Source organism: Hirundo rustica, chromosome 14 (genome assembly GCF_015227805.2).
Source record: "Hirundo rustica isolate bHirRus1 chromosome 14, bHirRus1.pri.v3, whole genome shotgun sequence".
Lineage (NCBI taxonomy): Eukaryota > Metazoa > Chordata > Aves > Passeriformes > Hirundinidae > Hirundo > Hirundo rustica.
This window is the reverse complement of record NC_053463.1, coordinates 6,337,398-6,353,198: the sequence shown is the minus strand read 5'-3', so window position 1 is coordinate 6,353,198 and position 15,801 is coordinate 6,337,398. Positions and strand designations below refer to the sequence as shown.

At 52.4% G+C, this 15,801-nt stretch overlaps 1 protein-coding gene across 1 annotated transcript in view; it reads right to left on the bottom strand.

Annotated features, from left to right (window-relative positions):
• Window positions 1-1,020: 1,020 nt before the first annotated feature.
• Window positions 1,021-15,801, bottom strand: part of FAT2 (FAT atypical cadherin 2) — a 43,656-nt gene continuing 28,875 nt past the window's right edge. Inside the window, exons 14-23 of the mRNA XM_040078329.1 lie at window positions 15,587-15,801; window positions 14,825-14,962; window positions 13,847-13,990; window positions 13,420-13,617; window positions 11,516-12,323; window positions 10,634-10,779; window positions 7,089-7,530; window positions 4,572-4,725; window positions 2,334-2,926; window positions 1,021-1,553 (exon numbers count right to left, since the gene is read on the bottom strand). Of these exons, the coding sequence (XP_039934263.1) occupies window positions 1,021-1,553; window positions 2,334-2,926; window positions 4,572-4,725; window positions 7,089-7,530; window positions 10,634-10,779; window positions 11,516-12,323; window positions 13,420-13,617; window positions 13,847-13,990; window positions 14,825-14,962; window positions 15,587-15,801 (3,371 nt within the window). The remainder of the gene's footprint in view (window positions 1,554-2,333; window positions 2,927-4,571; window positions 4,726-7,088; window positions 7,531-10,633; window positions 10,780-11,515; window positions 12,324-13,419; window positions 13,618-13,846; window positions 13,991-14,824; window positions 14,963-15,586) is intronic.

Below are 15,801 nucleotides of genomic sequence, written 5' to 3'. Positions count from 1 at the left end.
TGAAACGATAACATTTCCAAGCACAAGGACAAACAGCCAAACCCATGCTCAGTGGCCTCGGTGCCCCTCAGGTCAGATTCCAGGCAGTGCTGGCCAGTCTTTCTGGGATGCAGCACGGAGTCCCTGCTGTCGGCAGGACCGTGTGCAGCTGCATTCAGCGTGGGACCGTGACAGCCACGGGCACAAGGCTGTGCACACAATCCTCGGGGCAGGGTCGCCCTTAGGTCCTCCTTACTTGTGTGCACACAGCCCAGCTGGGCAGCCTGGTTTGAGTCTGTGGGCAGTTCCTGCTGTAATAAACCTTGTTGCTTGGTTTTTCTACAGAAATGGACTCTTTCTTTTTTTTCTTTTTTTCTTTCTTTTTTTTTTTTTTTTTTTTTTTTTTTTTTTTTGCCTTGGACTTCTGTTAGCCAGTGAGGGATGTGCTGGTGGGACCAGCTGCATTCCCTCTTCTCTCTCCCAGTGCCAGGGAGCAGACATGAAGAGGGTTTGCACCAGCTGATCCATTCCACGAACAAACTGTTGGCTTGATGCAAGCCCTTGGAGCCAGAGCTGGGAGCAGGGAGCCTCTCTACCCCACATGGGGCAGTGCCAGGCTGTGCATTGCTAATCCTTTCACACCTTTCTCCACCATGACTGCTGCCATACCTGCAGTACTTGCCCTCCTCTTCATCCTCCCTGTGGCCAGGAAGCCTGGGGTGGGAGGAGGTGGCATGCTGCTGTCCTACACGGTGTTGGAGGCAGTCCCCTTGGTGAGGAGGCGGGTTAGTCACTGGCATCCCAGGAGCATCCTCCATGTCCCAGCAGTGGCTGGAGCATTTCCCCTCCATCCGCAGCAGGAGCACCGTGGAGGGCAGCGAGGGGAAAGAGCCAGCCAAAATTACAACCCAGCCATGCAGGGGGGGACGCCGTGAGCTGAGGGGGACGCACACGAGCCTCCCTTCAGCAGCGTGTGCCGGCCCCCTGCGCTCTGTTCTGCGTGGAGACGTGCCTCTCTCCTCATCCCACGAGCAAGCCCCGTTAGAACATCACCTCCTCGCAGCTCCCGTAGTCGCTCTCCACCATGTCGGAGCCCTCGTAGTTGGGTGGCGGCAGGGGCTGGGCTCGGATGCTGGGCTGGTGGCCCAGCTCGCAGTCGGCGTAGGAGGGCTGGGCCACGCTCAGGCGCATGCTGACCCTCTTGTAGCCCGGCTCGGGCTGGTACGGGACCCCCTCGCCCTGCACCAGCTGCGCCGGGTAGTAGCTGATGGCGGTGTACTCGTTCTGGCACTGGGATGCTCCCATGTCCACGGGGCCCAGCGGCAGGAAGTCCTCCAGGTTCTGGTTGCTGTAGCGGGGCGGGATAGGGGCTCGCTTGTTGCTCTGGTCCAGCGGGAAGGGGAAGCCCCCGTAGAGAGCGACCGGCTCGGTGTCTGCTGGGGGAGGAGGCGGCGGAGGGAGAGGAGGGTGAGAGGAAGAGGCAGGGGGGCCTGGAATGATCTCGTAGTGGGAATATTCCTGGACATCTGATGACACGTACCGGGGTGGCCAGTAGGTCGTTTCTGCTGGGTAGACTGGAAAAAAAGAAAAGTTGTGTTAGCTGCAGCTCTAGCGGTTGTTGCCTCTCCCTTGCCCTTCTGCCAATTCCTTTTGTAGGCTCTGAGCCTGTAGGAGATGTGGCAGACTGGGGAGGAGAGGAGACGTAGGGATAGGGGAGTTGTAGTTGCAATGTGAGGGCTGAGATCACTCCTGGCTGTGCTGGGGCAGTGGCCCCACCAGCCTACAGATATCCACTACTCTAGCACCCAGAACACACACTTCCTCATTATGTTTGCATGCAAGAAACTCATGTTATGAAGGGACTGGGGCAGTGATCCAGTCATCCCCTGGATCTTCCCCTTTCCCTGCAGTTACCCTTGTGAGGAACTCCTGCATGGGGTAACCTTGCTGTCCAGAGCCACCCAAGCTGTTTCCCTGAGAACGTGATCCCTCTGCCCAGGAGCAATGATGCAAACATCTTCACTAAAATTCCTACTGACTTTTAGAATCGTATTTTTTTTTTCCATTTTTTTCTTTTACGGGTTTTTTTACACAAGATCACAGCCTGCTGTGCATTCATGGTCTCCCTGATGATTGTGTAGAAGACCAAGCAGGTTAAAGCAGAAAATTGGGATATACTGGTGAAGCAGGAGGAAAGAGCCAATGAAGGCCCTAAAGCAGGGCTGGGGCAGTTTTTGCCCCTGCTTTGATTTGCTTTAGCAAACACCATTCATCCCTCATGTTTCCAAACCTCAGATCCACTTCCCAAGGGAAAGAGGGATGCGTAAGAGCAACGAAAAGCTGCGGCTACTGACCCATCTCCTCCCTGGCCCAGGTGCACTTGACGAAGGACTCGTTGTCGGAGTTGGACGGGGGAGCAGCGGGGGGCAGGTTGGGGGCCACGCTGCACACGATGGTGCCCCGGTGCTTTGGGGCGTTGGCCGAGTTGAAGGTGACGAATTCAGGGGTGCCGGTGGCTTTGCGCTGCTCCGGCGCGGCGCGGTCCAGGTTGTTGTGCGCCGCGTCGCTGAGGATGTTGAGCTCGATGGGGGGCACGGGCTGGGTGCCCACGCCCACGCTCTTGGAGAACTCGCTCTTGGAGAGCAGGTCGGGGTCCTCGCGGGCCACCGGCTTGTGCTCCTTGGCGCGGCGGCGGCAGCGCTTGCGCACCAGCACGAAGACCGCGGCCAGGATGGCCGCCCCCAGCACGCCGGCCGCGATCTCCGCGATCTCCTGGGGGCCCAGCGCCCACTGCGTGGGCACGATGGCGGGGGTGATGATGGGCTGGGTGCAGTAGTCCCCCTGGAAATCCGAGGGGCAGATGCAGTGCACGGAGCCCTGGCTGCTCACGCAGCGCCCGGCATTGCGGCATGGGTTGTCCTGGCACTCCTCTGCCAGCTTCTCACACCTGTGGGGAGAAAAGGGATGGAGACAGCCCCCGCCAGCCTGGGATGCACCAGAACTGCCTCATCCTCCTCAGGCTCTGGCTTATACCACCCAAGGGTGCTCTATCCTGGTCCGCTCTCCCTTCCTCATTGGATTCTTGTTTATCCTGGCAGAGGATCCTTGAGTATGAAATGATCCTTTTCAAGAGACCGTGTTTTACAGGGTGGTCCTATTTTTCAGTTGTATGCCCAAATTAAAATGGGGAGCTTTCTGCCTCAGAGGAGTGTTTGCAGCTCTAGGCCTAATACTGCATTGAGAGAAGCCCCTGTCCTGTTAAATTAGGGAGCCCAGGGTCAGTGTGAAGTGTGTTAACCTCTTATGAAGTCTCCCATGCCCTCCAAGCTCCATGGAGCCTCTGGATGGTCTGCAGTTGTCTGCAGGTTGCAAGGAAACGTTTGGGAAAGGACTACCCTGTGAGGTGGTGAATGGACACCCTCACTTGGAGAGGCTTTTTGACATTTTATGGACCATCTGCTGAACTGAGATGATTCTCTGTCCTGCTCCATCCCACACACGACCTAAATGGTTGCCAACAGTACAGGGGACCATTCCTTCTGACAGCAATGACCTCCTCCCGCTGGGGAGTTAATATACAGTGCCTGAGTGGCTTTTCTTCCATTTTTTTGTTCTCATTACTGAATGAACTCTGTGAGGTTTGCACTGCTCTTGCTGTAGCCAGTGATTTAGGACGTGTGAGCTGGTGTGTGCAATGTGCACCCACAGGCTTTGGCTGATGTCACGGATTACACTGCCACCTAATGCTCGGCTACAGGCTTTTATTCCAAGAGCTGAATGGATAATTTCTGCCTTTGCCTTGATCCACAGGACCAGTGTCCATCCTGGCTAAGTGGACAGAAGGATGAACTGGGTGTGATGCTGTTTGAGCCTGCGCTGGGAATCTCTGACCAGGACGGGCTGGAGGCAAGGCGGGGGTCTTGGAGGGGCTGCTCGGTTGGGGTGGTAATGCCCACTGTCTTGAGCTGGGATTTGAATTGGATGAACTGGATGAATCACAGCTGTGAGCCGGGACAGAGATTTCTTTAGCATGAACCCTGTGGAGCTGGTGCCAGATGGGAACAGTCCCTTCAGCACGCTGCAGGATGGGTGTTCAGGCTACTGAAGCAGGAGGCACCTCACAACTCTGCCAGGCAGGTTCCCCCAGCCTCAGGGCACCCTCCTGCCACCCAGGGCAGTGTCTGCCTGTACCCTGCTGCCTCCCATCACAGCCAAGATGCTCCCACAACTGCTGAACACAACTGTCACAGCACTGTGTGGGGAGAGACTCTCCCCCAGCAAGGAGAGGCTTTGCACTGCCCCACAGCACCTGCAGGCACAGAAGTGTCTGTAAGCACGGGAGATGTTTCTGTTTTCCCTCCTGCTCAGAGGAGATGGGCACGGAGGGGCAATGGCCACACGATGGCAGAGTGATTTGTGTCCTGCTCTGCTCAGCCCTGCCCTCCAGCACCTCTCGGCTGACACGCTCAGCTGCCTGCAGTTCGCAATTAATCCCACAGTGCGTGCATCTGCTGAGCTCCAGAAAGCCGCAGTGCTCATGTTTTCAGCCCATCATGGGATGTCACCTGTCCCAAAGCCCGCCCCGGCCTTACCTTTCTCCCAGGTACCAGTCAGGGCAGTGGCAGGAGTAGCCGGTGGCCGAGAGGGTGCAGGTGCCCCCATGCAGGCAGGGCTTGGACTCGCAGGGACTGTCCCCAAGCTCGCAGTGCTCACCAGAGAACAGCCCGGGGCAGATGCAGGTGTAACCTGGAGAGGGTGAGAGTGAACATAATCCGTGTGGAAAAATGGGCAAGAGCAGGGAGGAGCAGTGCCTGGTGCTGATGGCTCGCACAGCTACCCAAGCACAGGTATTTGCTGCTGCAGCAGGTGCTGTGGGACCCCCAGGCCATCCCTGGAGGCCTGGTGGGCTCACCACACGACCTGGTGTGGTTGCTGGAGGCTGGGTGCCCATTCCAGGGCAGCACAGTGGCACTAGGGATCTGTTTGAGCAACAAATGGAGCCTGTCCTCTCCTGACACGGATCAGAGATGCAGTCAGGGCACAGCTTTATTGCATGGAGAAGCTGAGGGACGAATCTGGGATAAAGGAAGGGGAACTTGGCTGGCTGATTCACAGTCTCTGACTCTGTTAAGTGCAATCCCCTGTAATTTGTTGTTCTCAGGAGTCTTTGGTCCTGCGAGTTCTCGTGGTATGAAGTGCCTGTCTCAACATGCCGAGTTTCTGCTGCTTACAGGAGAGGTCTGCTCACAGACAGAGAGAACCCCAGCACAGCCAGGGGCTCGGAGGGGGCTCCTGCTGTTTGTGCTTTCAGCTGCTGTTTAGCCTAGCCCTAAGCATGGGAATGTCCCTGGCTGTGCTGAGCTCCTGCCCATCACCTGGCTGGTGCTGCTGTGCGGGAAATTCGGCGTTTCCACCTTGCAGCACACTTGAAAAGTCTTTGCTACTCACCCACAAGCCGAACAACCCTGTTTTAGAGCATGGGGCAAACAACCTGGGCCTGTTCCCACATGTGTGTCAGTGGCTGTACCAGAAGGACGTGCTGACGCTGGTGCAGCAGGTGCTGGACATTGCCCACAGGGCTGTGTGTGCCCAAACACATGTCCTGGATGTGGGGCTCGCTTGTGTTTGTGGTCCTGAGCGCTGTGGTTGGGGTGGTGCTGGGTCCTCTCCCCACAGATGTGTTCTCACACGGCCACGTGGCTCCCCGGGCTGGCTCCCACAGGCGAGTCCCTGCCTGTGCTGTAATCCCACACCTGAGATCCCTGGGCACAGCTTTGCATGAACTCGTGCTGCCTGCCCGGGGTCCCCGGGGCTGAGCCCATGGCACTCAGGGAAGCAACAAGGATAACCTCACAAATAAACAACCCTTGGGCAATCCCTTCCCAGCAGCAGTGTCCTGCCTGGGGCCATGTCCCACAGGCTTTTTCATGGTCAGCTGGGGCATTTGCAGGAGAAATTGTTCATCCTGGAAGGAAACTATGGAAAGGAACTAAAGGAGTGACTTTTCACCTCCCCCTGCCACTGTATTCTCTCTGCAATGGAAGCAGGGGATACCTTGACTTAGAGCAGAGATGTGTTGATGTGTGCCCCTTCCAGCCCAGCCAGAGAGGTTTTTTGGTTTTCAGGTGTGCAGAGGGTCTGAAGGCTGAGGTGTGAGTGCCAGCCAGACTAACTGTTCTGCACATTTACACCTGGTGTCAAACAAGTTCACCTGAACCAGGCAGCTGCTGAGTCGACAGGGCTGGGAATCTTGTTCCCAGAGGCAGCGGGCAGGGCAGGAGAAGGTGGTGCCTCCTCTGTCCTCACTTGCTCGCTGGGCAGGGTGTGCTTTGGCAGGGGCCCCAAAGAGCACCGAGCTGCAGGAGCAGCTTCTGCCCCATGCAGCAGCGTGGGAAGCGCCCCAGTGCCCCTCGGAGGGGCCGAGGCACAGGCAGGACCCATCTCATAGACGGGGTGCTACGGGCTGCAGCCCTGCTGTGCTGGCAGCTACGAGTTGTAGGGCAGTGGCATCACTGGGAGCAGCTCCTCTCCTCACAGCCGCTGTCCCTGTGATCCAGCTCACTGCAGGGAGCCCCCGTGACAGCAGGAACAGGGCAGCAGGGACACTGCCTAGGGCAGAGCCTGCATCACACCTCTTTTGGGTGTGTGCACCCCACGTTAGCCTGGGACTCTTGGATTTGAGCTTAGAGTTTTCCCATATCCCTTTGCATAGCCCTGGGGAGTCGCTCAAGATCTTGGCTTGTTTCTGCCCAGATACCATCGCTGCATGATCCCATCTTGCCTGATTCCAGCCTTGTTAACAGCTCCTTAAGCAAAAAGGATGCAGAGGGGTGGGTGGAATTTCTATGTGCATTTGAGTTTTTGGCAACACTCTGCTCTCCTATGTCATGCACGCTCCTTAGAAACACCTTCCTGCCCTCTGGGCCCATGCTCCACTGGTGAGAGCCAGGATGATGATCTCACACCCTGGAGCTGCTGCTGCAGTCACTTGAGGTCCCCTGGGATAGAGGACCTCTGCTTCCCCTCCACGGGGATGAATAAAGCTGTTGCACCTTCCCCCCCTCACTGCTCCTTGCTCTCCTATAGCTCTGTGTGGGATGTTCACGTACCTCCTCCATGAGTTTCGGAGCACATCCCGTTGTTGAGGCAAGGGTTGCTCCTGCAGGCACCGCTGGGGGAGCAACACTGCTTTATCCCCACCTCCTCCAAGACTTCCTTCGATTGCCCTTTCCCAGGAAGGAGAACCACTTCTCTGCCGTTGATTGCAACCACGTCCAGGCAGCCCCTGAAGCCCCGTGTGACCCTCTGGGACTGCAGAGACTGCCGGAGGCCCCCAAAAATCAGGTCTCGTCTGCCCTGGGAGGTACTACAGGTCCCTGGCAGCTGGAGAGAGGCGTTTCCCAGGCCATCGACGAGCAGGCGGACGGAAGTGTTCTTCACCTCCAGGAACACCGAGTGCCACTCGCCGTCGCTCACGAACCGTGAGGAGGAGAGGTTCCCAGAGGGGCTCCCCCGGCAGCTGTAGCCAAGCTGAGGCACTCCATTAACCATCTGAAAAACACAGAAGTCACAGGTAGCTGTGACACGCTAGGCTGCTGTTTATGAAGGGTTTCAACATTTCTCCTGCTGCTTGTTCCCCTCTCTCCTGGCCTTCACACTGACAGTTGAGATGACTCCCAACTTTCTGATTCCAAGAGGTACCAAATGCAGTCCCTTGCACCTTTTTTAACCTTTGCCCGGATCAATTAAGTGCCCGCAACTCCTTTATTTTGCAGAACACCTTCATCTCTCTGGCACAATTTCACCCGTGGTCCTTCCTAGCAGCCTTTACCAGCGTGTACGGAGGGAATCTCATCTTTCCACGTAACAGAGAGCAGAGCCGTGGGATCATACAGCTACTGCTGCAGCTGCTTGCCCTTTCTCCCACCTTCCTGAGCCTGATCAGAGCCCTGGCATTCAGACTATCCGTAAGTGCATCACCAGTCACAGATGGACTCTTGTTCTGGGCCATGTGGCTTTTGTTCTGTTCTCACTGTCTCATCAGCGGTGGGGAAGGTGCTGGAGCAGCTGCCCCTTTGGCAGGGGTGAGGGTGGTGAAAGAATCTTATTGAGGAGAAGCACTGGCAGCTTTCTCTGGAGGAAAAAGGAGGACTTGGGAGGCAGAGAAAGGAATTACTGTTGTACCCATGCTGGAAAACCAGGCCAAAGTTACTGATACGTGCTGCAATCCAATCCTTAATCTCCACCAGACTGGAGAGAGACAAGGTGTTGAGCTGCTAAAAGTGAACCACACCAACGTCTTCTGCATTAAACTGGGACATCAGGAATTCCTATTTCTGGCAGAAGATTCATCTTTAAAAGTCATACAGGGCAGAGAAAGGAAAAGTTAGCTGTGTTGTTTTGGGGTGAAGTCAGGGTTCAACCCCTTTTTCACTGTTATCTCCCCAGTGCTTTGTTGTTAAACCCCTCTCTCAGAAAAGCCAGGGGCCTGTGAAAAAGGAGAAAAGAGATGGAATTAAGTGTTGGTGGGAAAGCTGCAGAGCCTGCTAAGTAACAAGCAATTCATTCCAAGCAGGGGAGATGTCCATGGGGAACATTAGAGACAACGAGGAGGGTTGATTCTTGGAAGGGGTTCAAAGAGCAGGAATGATTATGGGCTACACTGACTGCAGAGAAACCCACATACAACGTGAAGGGGCTACTCTGGAGCAGAGCAGGACAACAGTTTACTCTTAGAGAAGCCCATGGTATAAACAACACCAGTGGGAGAAGAGAGCAACAGCTGGAGGAAGGAAGAACAAGAAGCAGCTGGCACACACCATGGAAGGGCCTCAGGGCAACACGTGTGTAAATCCCTTTGCACGATTGGCAAGCACACCAGAGAACTCTGTCACTTCACTTCATCTGCAGGAACATGATTTCACTTCAGATGGGTCTGTAGATTTGGCTTATCAATTTCTGGGGCTGGGAGACAGCTGAGAACTCGATTCCCTGGAGCAAGAACTGACAGGCTGCCAAGCCTTTCCCAGTTTGCCTGGTCTGCCATCCTCTTGCTGCAACCTATTTCTGAACATCAGGAGAGCTTAGAGACTGGGAAAGTGATGATATGCATGCTCTTGGGAGAGGTCATCCTCTTCATCAAATCTACAAACCATCACTTATGGTTCTATCAGGGCTTTGGCTCATATCTGGGGTACTTCAGTCTACAAAGTTTAAAATCTTGAGAGGTTCCTTCATTTTTATCAGGCCAGGTGGTTTAGAAGCCTTTTTATCCCTAAGATATTGCTAATAAAGTGATTCAGGAAAGAAATTATTCACAGGCACTTTTATGGAGGAGGCTTTATGAATGTTTCCTATTGAAAAGCTTGTGGAAACAAGCTTGGGCACAGGAGATCCTGGGCTCACTGAACTCCACCAATAATGAGCCTTTTCTCCCTTGACTCCCTGTGCTGGCCTGGATCAGTGGAGTTTCTTGGGATCTTGTACTTCCTGAGCACCACCTAAAGTGCTGGATTCCTTCTGATGAACTCTTTGGTGACTCTTCTTCTCAGAGATGAGGCAGAAATCTTGAGACACTTCCTGAGAAGTTCTTCTCACTGGCCCCTTACAGTTCAGCCTGAAGCCACTCTCAGAGATGGATACAGGACATAGGGATGATATTTCTCTGCTCCTGCGCCTCAGGGGTGATGGCTGTGGCAGCAGGAGCTTGAAATATGTGCAAAAGGCAAGTGTGTGGGGGTTGGCTGCTGTGCAGCTCCCTGTCTGTGTGGGTCTTTTGTAACAGTGGAAAGAAAACTGTTTCACAACAGGAAGATGGGGTTGTGAAACCGTGAGAAGCGTTGGGGGAATCCAAGGACAGCATGAGCACAGGTAGGTCACAGTGTGTAGATCTCAATGTGATGAGTCTCAAGGACAAATCTCTGTAAGCTGGTAAGCATGTCCTGTGATCTTAGTCTCCAATTAGTCTGAATTCAGATGATGAGAAATATACAAAACCACTATTCTTTAGTCATCAGCTGCTTTCCTTCTGTTGCCAAAGTGGAAGAGGGAGATGATCTTTGAATGTTTTGGTAAGTTCATTGTTCAGTCAAAGGGAGGAGAGTGATCAGAATGAAATGTTCCTGTCTCTGCAGGTGTCTAAAATAGTGAAACCATCTGAAGAAAGTGGTTGAAAAGAGGGGTGTGTGAAAAATATAATTTAGGATTCCTGTTCTGTCTTTTCTGTCCATTATTGTAAAGGGCCTTTAACTTGAGGTATGGGAGAAAGTTTCCCCTTTGCTAAAGTAGAAGCAGACTGATCTGTGGACAACTCCACCTGATAAATCCTTTGTCCTGAGAGGTGAGATGCAAGAGAGAAATGAAGAAACAAGAAAGAAGGTGATATAGACCTGCTGTGGGTGTCTGATGACCTCACCAGAAGTCACACCAGAGACCAACACGAGTATTTTACATGTATAAAGGACAATTCCCAGTTGTGGCTGCAGCAATTGCTGAACGGTGCTTGGCTTTCATTTGATCTTCTCAAGTCTTATATTTCAGTTACATGAATTACTAAGGGTACATATCTTTGCATATTCTTTCTGTGATTCCCTTCCCCAAGAGAGTGAGGCTTTTGGAACTGTGGAATGAAATCCCCCTGCAGTGGCATACACACCTCCAGAGTGGCGTGGTCAGTGCCGTTGGCGTAGAACACAACTGCGTGATGCTGGTGGGTCTTGAGGCGAAAGTGCATGTGCCAGGAGCCGACCTGGGAGTGCTGGTACCAAATGTAGCTGTGGCCCCCAAACCTCACAGCTGTTCCTGAAAGGAGAAAGAAAGAAGGGTCTCACCTTCGTGGCACTTTGAGGCTGTGGACTGCATCAAGCCTTGCCTCTTTTCCTGGGCTGATGCCACAACTGTCCAGGAGCAGCCCCATCCAGAGCAACCCATGGATCCCTGCACTGCATCTCCCACGGTCCCACTGGAAGCTCCCAGTATTTCTTCTATGTACTCAACTGTGAAGCAGCCCTGAAATATCAGCTTGTCTATTTCTGTCCTTCAAGGTGCCCTCAGCATGGTCTATAACACCCTTGAATTTCTCCATCCTTACTAAGTTTTTATATTATTCTGTGGTATTCCCTTATATCCCGGCCCTAGTGTTACAGATCCCTGCTCCCTTCAATTATTTCTTGAAGTATCCTAGAGCCAGTATAACAAATGTAATTTATTTGGCTTTCCTCAAATTTATCAGTTACTCTGTGCTTTGCCAGGTCCAAAGATCACAGATAAAAAATTCTGATCACTGACCTTCATTTCCTGCTAAGTATGACTTTTCTCAATGAGAGAGACAGATTTTTAAATGCTACAGGAGATTAATCTTAAGAAATAGATTATATGAAACTTTCAGACTCCAAGAGTCTTTGAAATTGTTGGGCAGAGCTGTTGGTCACAGGGCAACCTAATTCCATGGAAAATCTAGGTGCTCTTTAATGTGCTGAAGGAAAACACAACATGCCCAGGTTTATAGGGTCAGACACAGCCAGGAGGGATTGCTCACCGTTGCAGGAGCAGATCTGCTCCAAGCTGTGCCGTGGGGTGAGGACGCTGAGCCGGGCAGTGCTGTACGTAGACATCATGCCTGGATCCAGCTGGATGGTCTCCTTGCAGACACGGTGGGCACAGTCTGGCCCGTGACAGGGCACGTGGATGGCTTTCTTCATCCGGAGCCCCACGAGCTGGTCCATCTCCCCAGCTGACACAGTGAGCTTGTTGGCCAGCACCCGCGGCTCGTACAAGGAGCCGTGTGGCTCTCCAACGGCCAGGAGCAGATCCACCCCATCGGAGGCAGCTGCGGGCTGCAGGCTGGCCATGTGGATGTTCTGGCGCCGGGTGACAAGGATGTTCCCCAGAAATCTCTGCAGGTTGCGCCAGTGGTCCCCCACAAACTCCTCGGGGGAGAGGTGTCGGAAGTGCAGCACCACTGCCTTGTCCAAGGCCTCCTGCGTGAAGCACCACACGTGGACGCTGACGCTCGTGGTGGCCGTGAACGTTCCGTCACTCACTGTCACGTTCAGAAGGTAGTGGCCGTGGGGGAGCTTGTCCCCAGCAATGATCTTCCCATCTGCAGCCCCGACAGAGAAGAGCCCCTCCTTGGGCACTTGTGCCACCAGCGTGTACACCAGCGTGTCGTGGGGGTCCCGGTCCGTGGCGTGGATCTTGCCCAGAACGCCGCCCCGGAAGGCTTCCTCGTTGGTGGTGATGAATATTTCCAGGGGAAGGGCTGAGGGGGCGTATTGGCTCTGCTCAGTCACTTGGATATTTATGAATGCAGATGAGGAGAGGGGAGGGATGCCGCTGTCGGAGACCTGGCAAGGAAAACAGGAGGATCTGTTACAGCCACACACTGGCTTTACTGTCACCTCACCTGACTGGTGACATCTTGCAAAGGAGAGTGCCTTTCAGGGAGCAGTGAGTGGAAACTCTCGGGCAGCAGGCTGGGAATGAAGAAGGAATGGGAAAAATTGGCAGCAGTGTTGGAACTATGCCTGGAGAAAGCCCTAGGGAAAGGGAAGCATCCCTTCCAGCATGGAGACTGATTGAGTCCTTCTGCTAGCAGTGGGGTCACACTCACTTCCCTGAGCATTCAGCAACAGCTGAGGAACCTCTGAGTGGCTCTGAATTCCTGAGGGTTAATAATTTTTTGTGATGTTGCCAATCTTTATGGTTCCACGCGTAACTGAGTGCACAGAGATGTAAAGCAGTTACACACATCAACACATTCGCTCACCTTCCAGGCTGTTTAAGCCCCTGTCCCACCTCTGACAATGTCTGTCTAGCATTGAGTCAAGGAACCTCAAACAGAAAAATGCGAATAATCAGATTATGGGATAAATTTCTCCCTAATGCTAAGCAGTTAGGGGTTGAGGTTTGTAATATAATAGCACCCAGCTTTTACAACAACTGCCATTACTGAAGAAGTATGTACTTTACATGCTATTATCCTTTTGTATGTAATGGACTATCCCTACTGATAACATTGAGAAACAATGAATTCATTCTGCAACAATAGAAATCCCTTTTTGAAGAGGAACTGAAACCACTTCTTAAATGACAAGGATAATTAGAGAAAGCTTGTAGGACCAGATCCAGGTCTCACTTTAAATTGGAATTCACTAGAATGATTATGGGGAAAGCATCTGTCTAAGGAAACTGCTGACAGAGTATTTTTCATGATCATATTATCTGATTTTATCAACACAGAAGCTGGCCCCCTGCTTCTTGTGGGCAGACTGTGTGGAGAAATGAACTCTGGAGCTGGCTCCAAGCTGCACAATTTGTGCCTGGATTGGATTTCTTCAAAGCCAGAGATGTTTTCATTCAGCTGGGCCATGCTAATCGCATTTTATTGCTACTTAAACTGGCTGGGCAATTCAGACACCAGGACAGTAACACAGGCTCTACCTGGACTTGCAATAGGTACTGTTCTTTCATTCGTCTGTTCAGGACAGATGATGTCACCAGCAGACCATTTTGGGTGACTTCAAAGGCTTTCCCATCATTGCCCTGGGTGATCTGGAACGAGTATGGTGGTCCATTTTCTGGAGAGTCTCTGTCACTCATAATCAGCTCCAGGACACTTGTTCCCACGGGAGCGTTCTCCTGAAATGGGAAAGGTGCTATTGGAGGAAGGTAAGCAAAGAGAAACGGCTACAGTGCCCCAGGAGGTTCTGGATCAGAAAACAAATCCCATCCCTGCCCTAGGACACACGGAGCACAAAGCAGCAATGTGATTCATCACTGTCTCCCCACTTTGCTCCAGCAGCAGCCTAGGAATGAGCTCCCTAGTGCAGTGAGAGGGACTGTGAGAGCAAACTGCCTCCTGGCTTACCTGCACCACCACACTGTAGTTGAGCTGGAAGAAGCGAGGAGGGTTGTCATTGACATCAGACACGAGGACGTGCACAGGGACATCACTGAACTGAGCAGGGTGGCCATTGTCGGTGGCTCGAACTGTCAGCGAGTAACTGGAGATCTGGAGGATTTGTAGTGCAGGATTACTTGGAGAAATGGCAGAATGGTGGCGTTTTCACATTGAAGTTTTATTCTGCTGCAGCTTGTTCAAATGCCCGGGGCCATGCACCACGGCCTCAACAGCTTTGCCCTTGGCTAAGGCTCTCCATCCATAAATCTCACTCGAAGCTCATTGAGAAACTACTTGGCAAAGATGAATGAAACTAAGCTGGGCAAACACCTGTTAATAGTTGTTTAAGAATCATAGAATCACAGAATAAGCTGAGCTGGAAGGGAGCAGTCAGGATCAGCTTCTGTCCCTAGGCAGGATGTCCCAAGAATTCCACCAGGTGCCTCAGAGTGTTGTCCAAAGGCTTCTGAGCTCTGGCAGGCTGAGACAAGCTGCTGCTGTTTTATGAATGAGAGATGGTCCAAGTGACCTTTCTCCAGGTTTTCTCTAATGCTCTAATGCAGAGAAGCATTAGAACCAATTATGTTGGTTTCCACAACCAGCATTCCCAATATTGGTTGGGGCTGACTCTCACCCAGCCAGCCTGAAGCACCAAAACTCAGAGCTGTGGAAGGTGTCCCTGCCCATGGAAGGGACTGGAAGTGGATAATTCTCAAAGTCCCTTCCAATCCAAACCATTCTATGATTCTATACGGCCTTTCCTAAAGCCCAGCCTTCCTGCTGCAGTATCTGTGAGTCTAGAAAACAAATTAATGCCTTGTCTTCTACCTACTATATTATGAGTTAATAATTCAGGGAACAGGAGATAGCTGAGTAAGCTGTTCTCCCTCAGTCTTTTGGGACACATCTTTTTCAGCCTTCCAATTCTCATTTTCCTGAACTCACCTCCTCCCTGTCCAGATGCTTGGCAATGCTGATCTGCCCGTTTTTGGGTTGAATGGCAAAGTGTCCCAGCGGGTTCCCTTCCACGATGGAGTATGTGATCTGATTGTTCATTGACCCATCCAAGTCATCAGCTGACACCTGTTTGGAGATTAAAAAAAAACCAAAAAACAAACCCTGCTAGGACCCTTGGGCCAAAAAGGACATGCCATGGAGAAATGGGACCACTTTGTCATTTAAGGGTATTACTTTGAGCTTGTCTCAAATGAGGAAGGGGAAAGGAAGGTGGTTCAAAAAAGCGCCATCCAATAGTTTTTTCAAGACAACGTAATTTCCTCAGCTTTCTCCTAGTCCCTTTCCTGACTTTACCACCCCTGTGATGGAAACAGGCTGGACAGGGAACTCCACATCACCTTGGGCTCTGCTACTCTGCCCAGAGGAGCCGCTGCCTTCCCCAGGTCACAAGGACATTTTTTAGGCCTTTTCTAGGCGTTTTTGTTTTCTTGGGATGTTCTCAAAGCTCCTGAGCCCACCTTATTTTTCACTTAAAGGTATCATATAAGGCAAAGTGTTCTCCATGTCTATGGAGCCTCAGGAATTCTGCCAATCATCCTTTTTTAAAGTCATGCTTTAATCTCAGATGCTGAACATCACAAGCCCACTGAGGTCGCTGTATCCAAGGAAAAGTAAAGCGCACACGAGGGGTGAATATTGCATAGCACAAGTAAAGAAGGGGCAAAGACAGCTGGCTTGGTTCAGTCATACCGTGAGGATGATTTCTCCAATGGCAGCGTCCTCCCGAATGTCAGTGAAGTAGGGATCTTGGATGAACTCCGGAGCATGGTCATTAATGTCAGTTATGTTGATCACCACCATGGTCACATCGCTAAGAGAGGCTGAGCCCTTCCTCGTGCCCTCGATGGACAGGTAATACTCGTGACTGGCTTCGAAGTCCAGGCTCCCGTTGATGTACAAGGCAC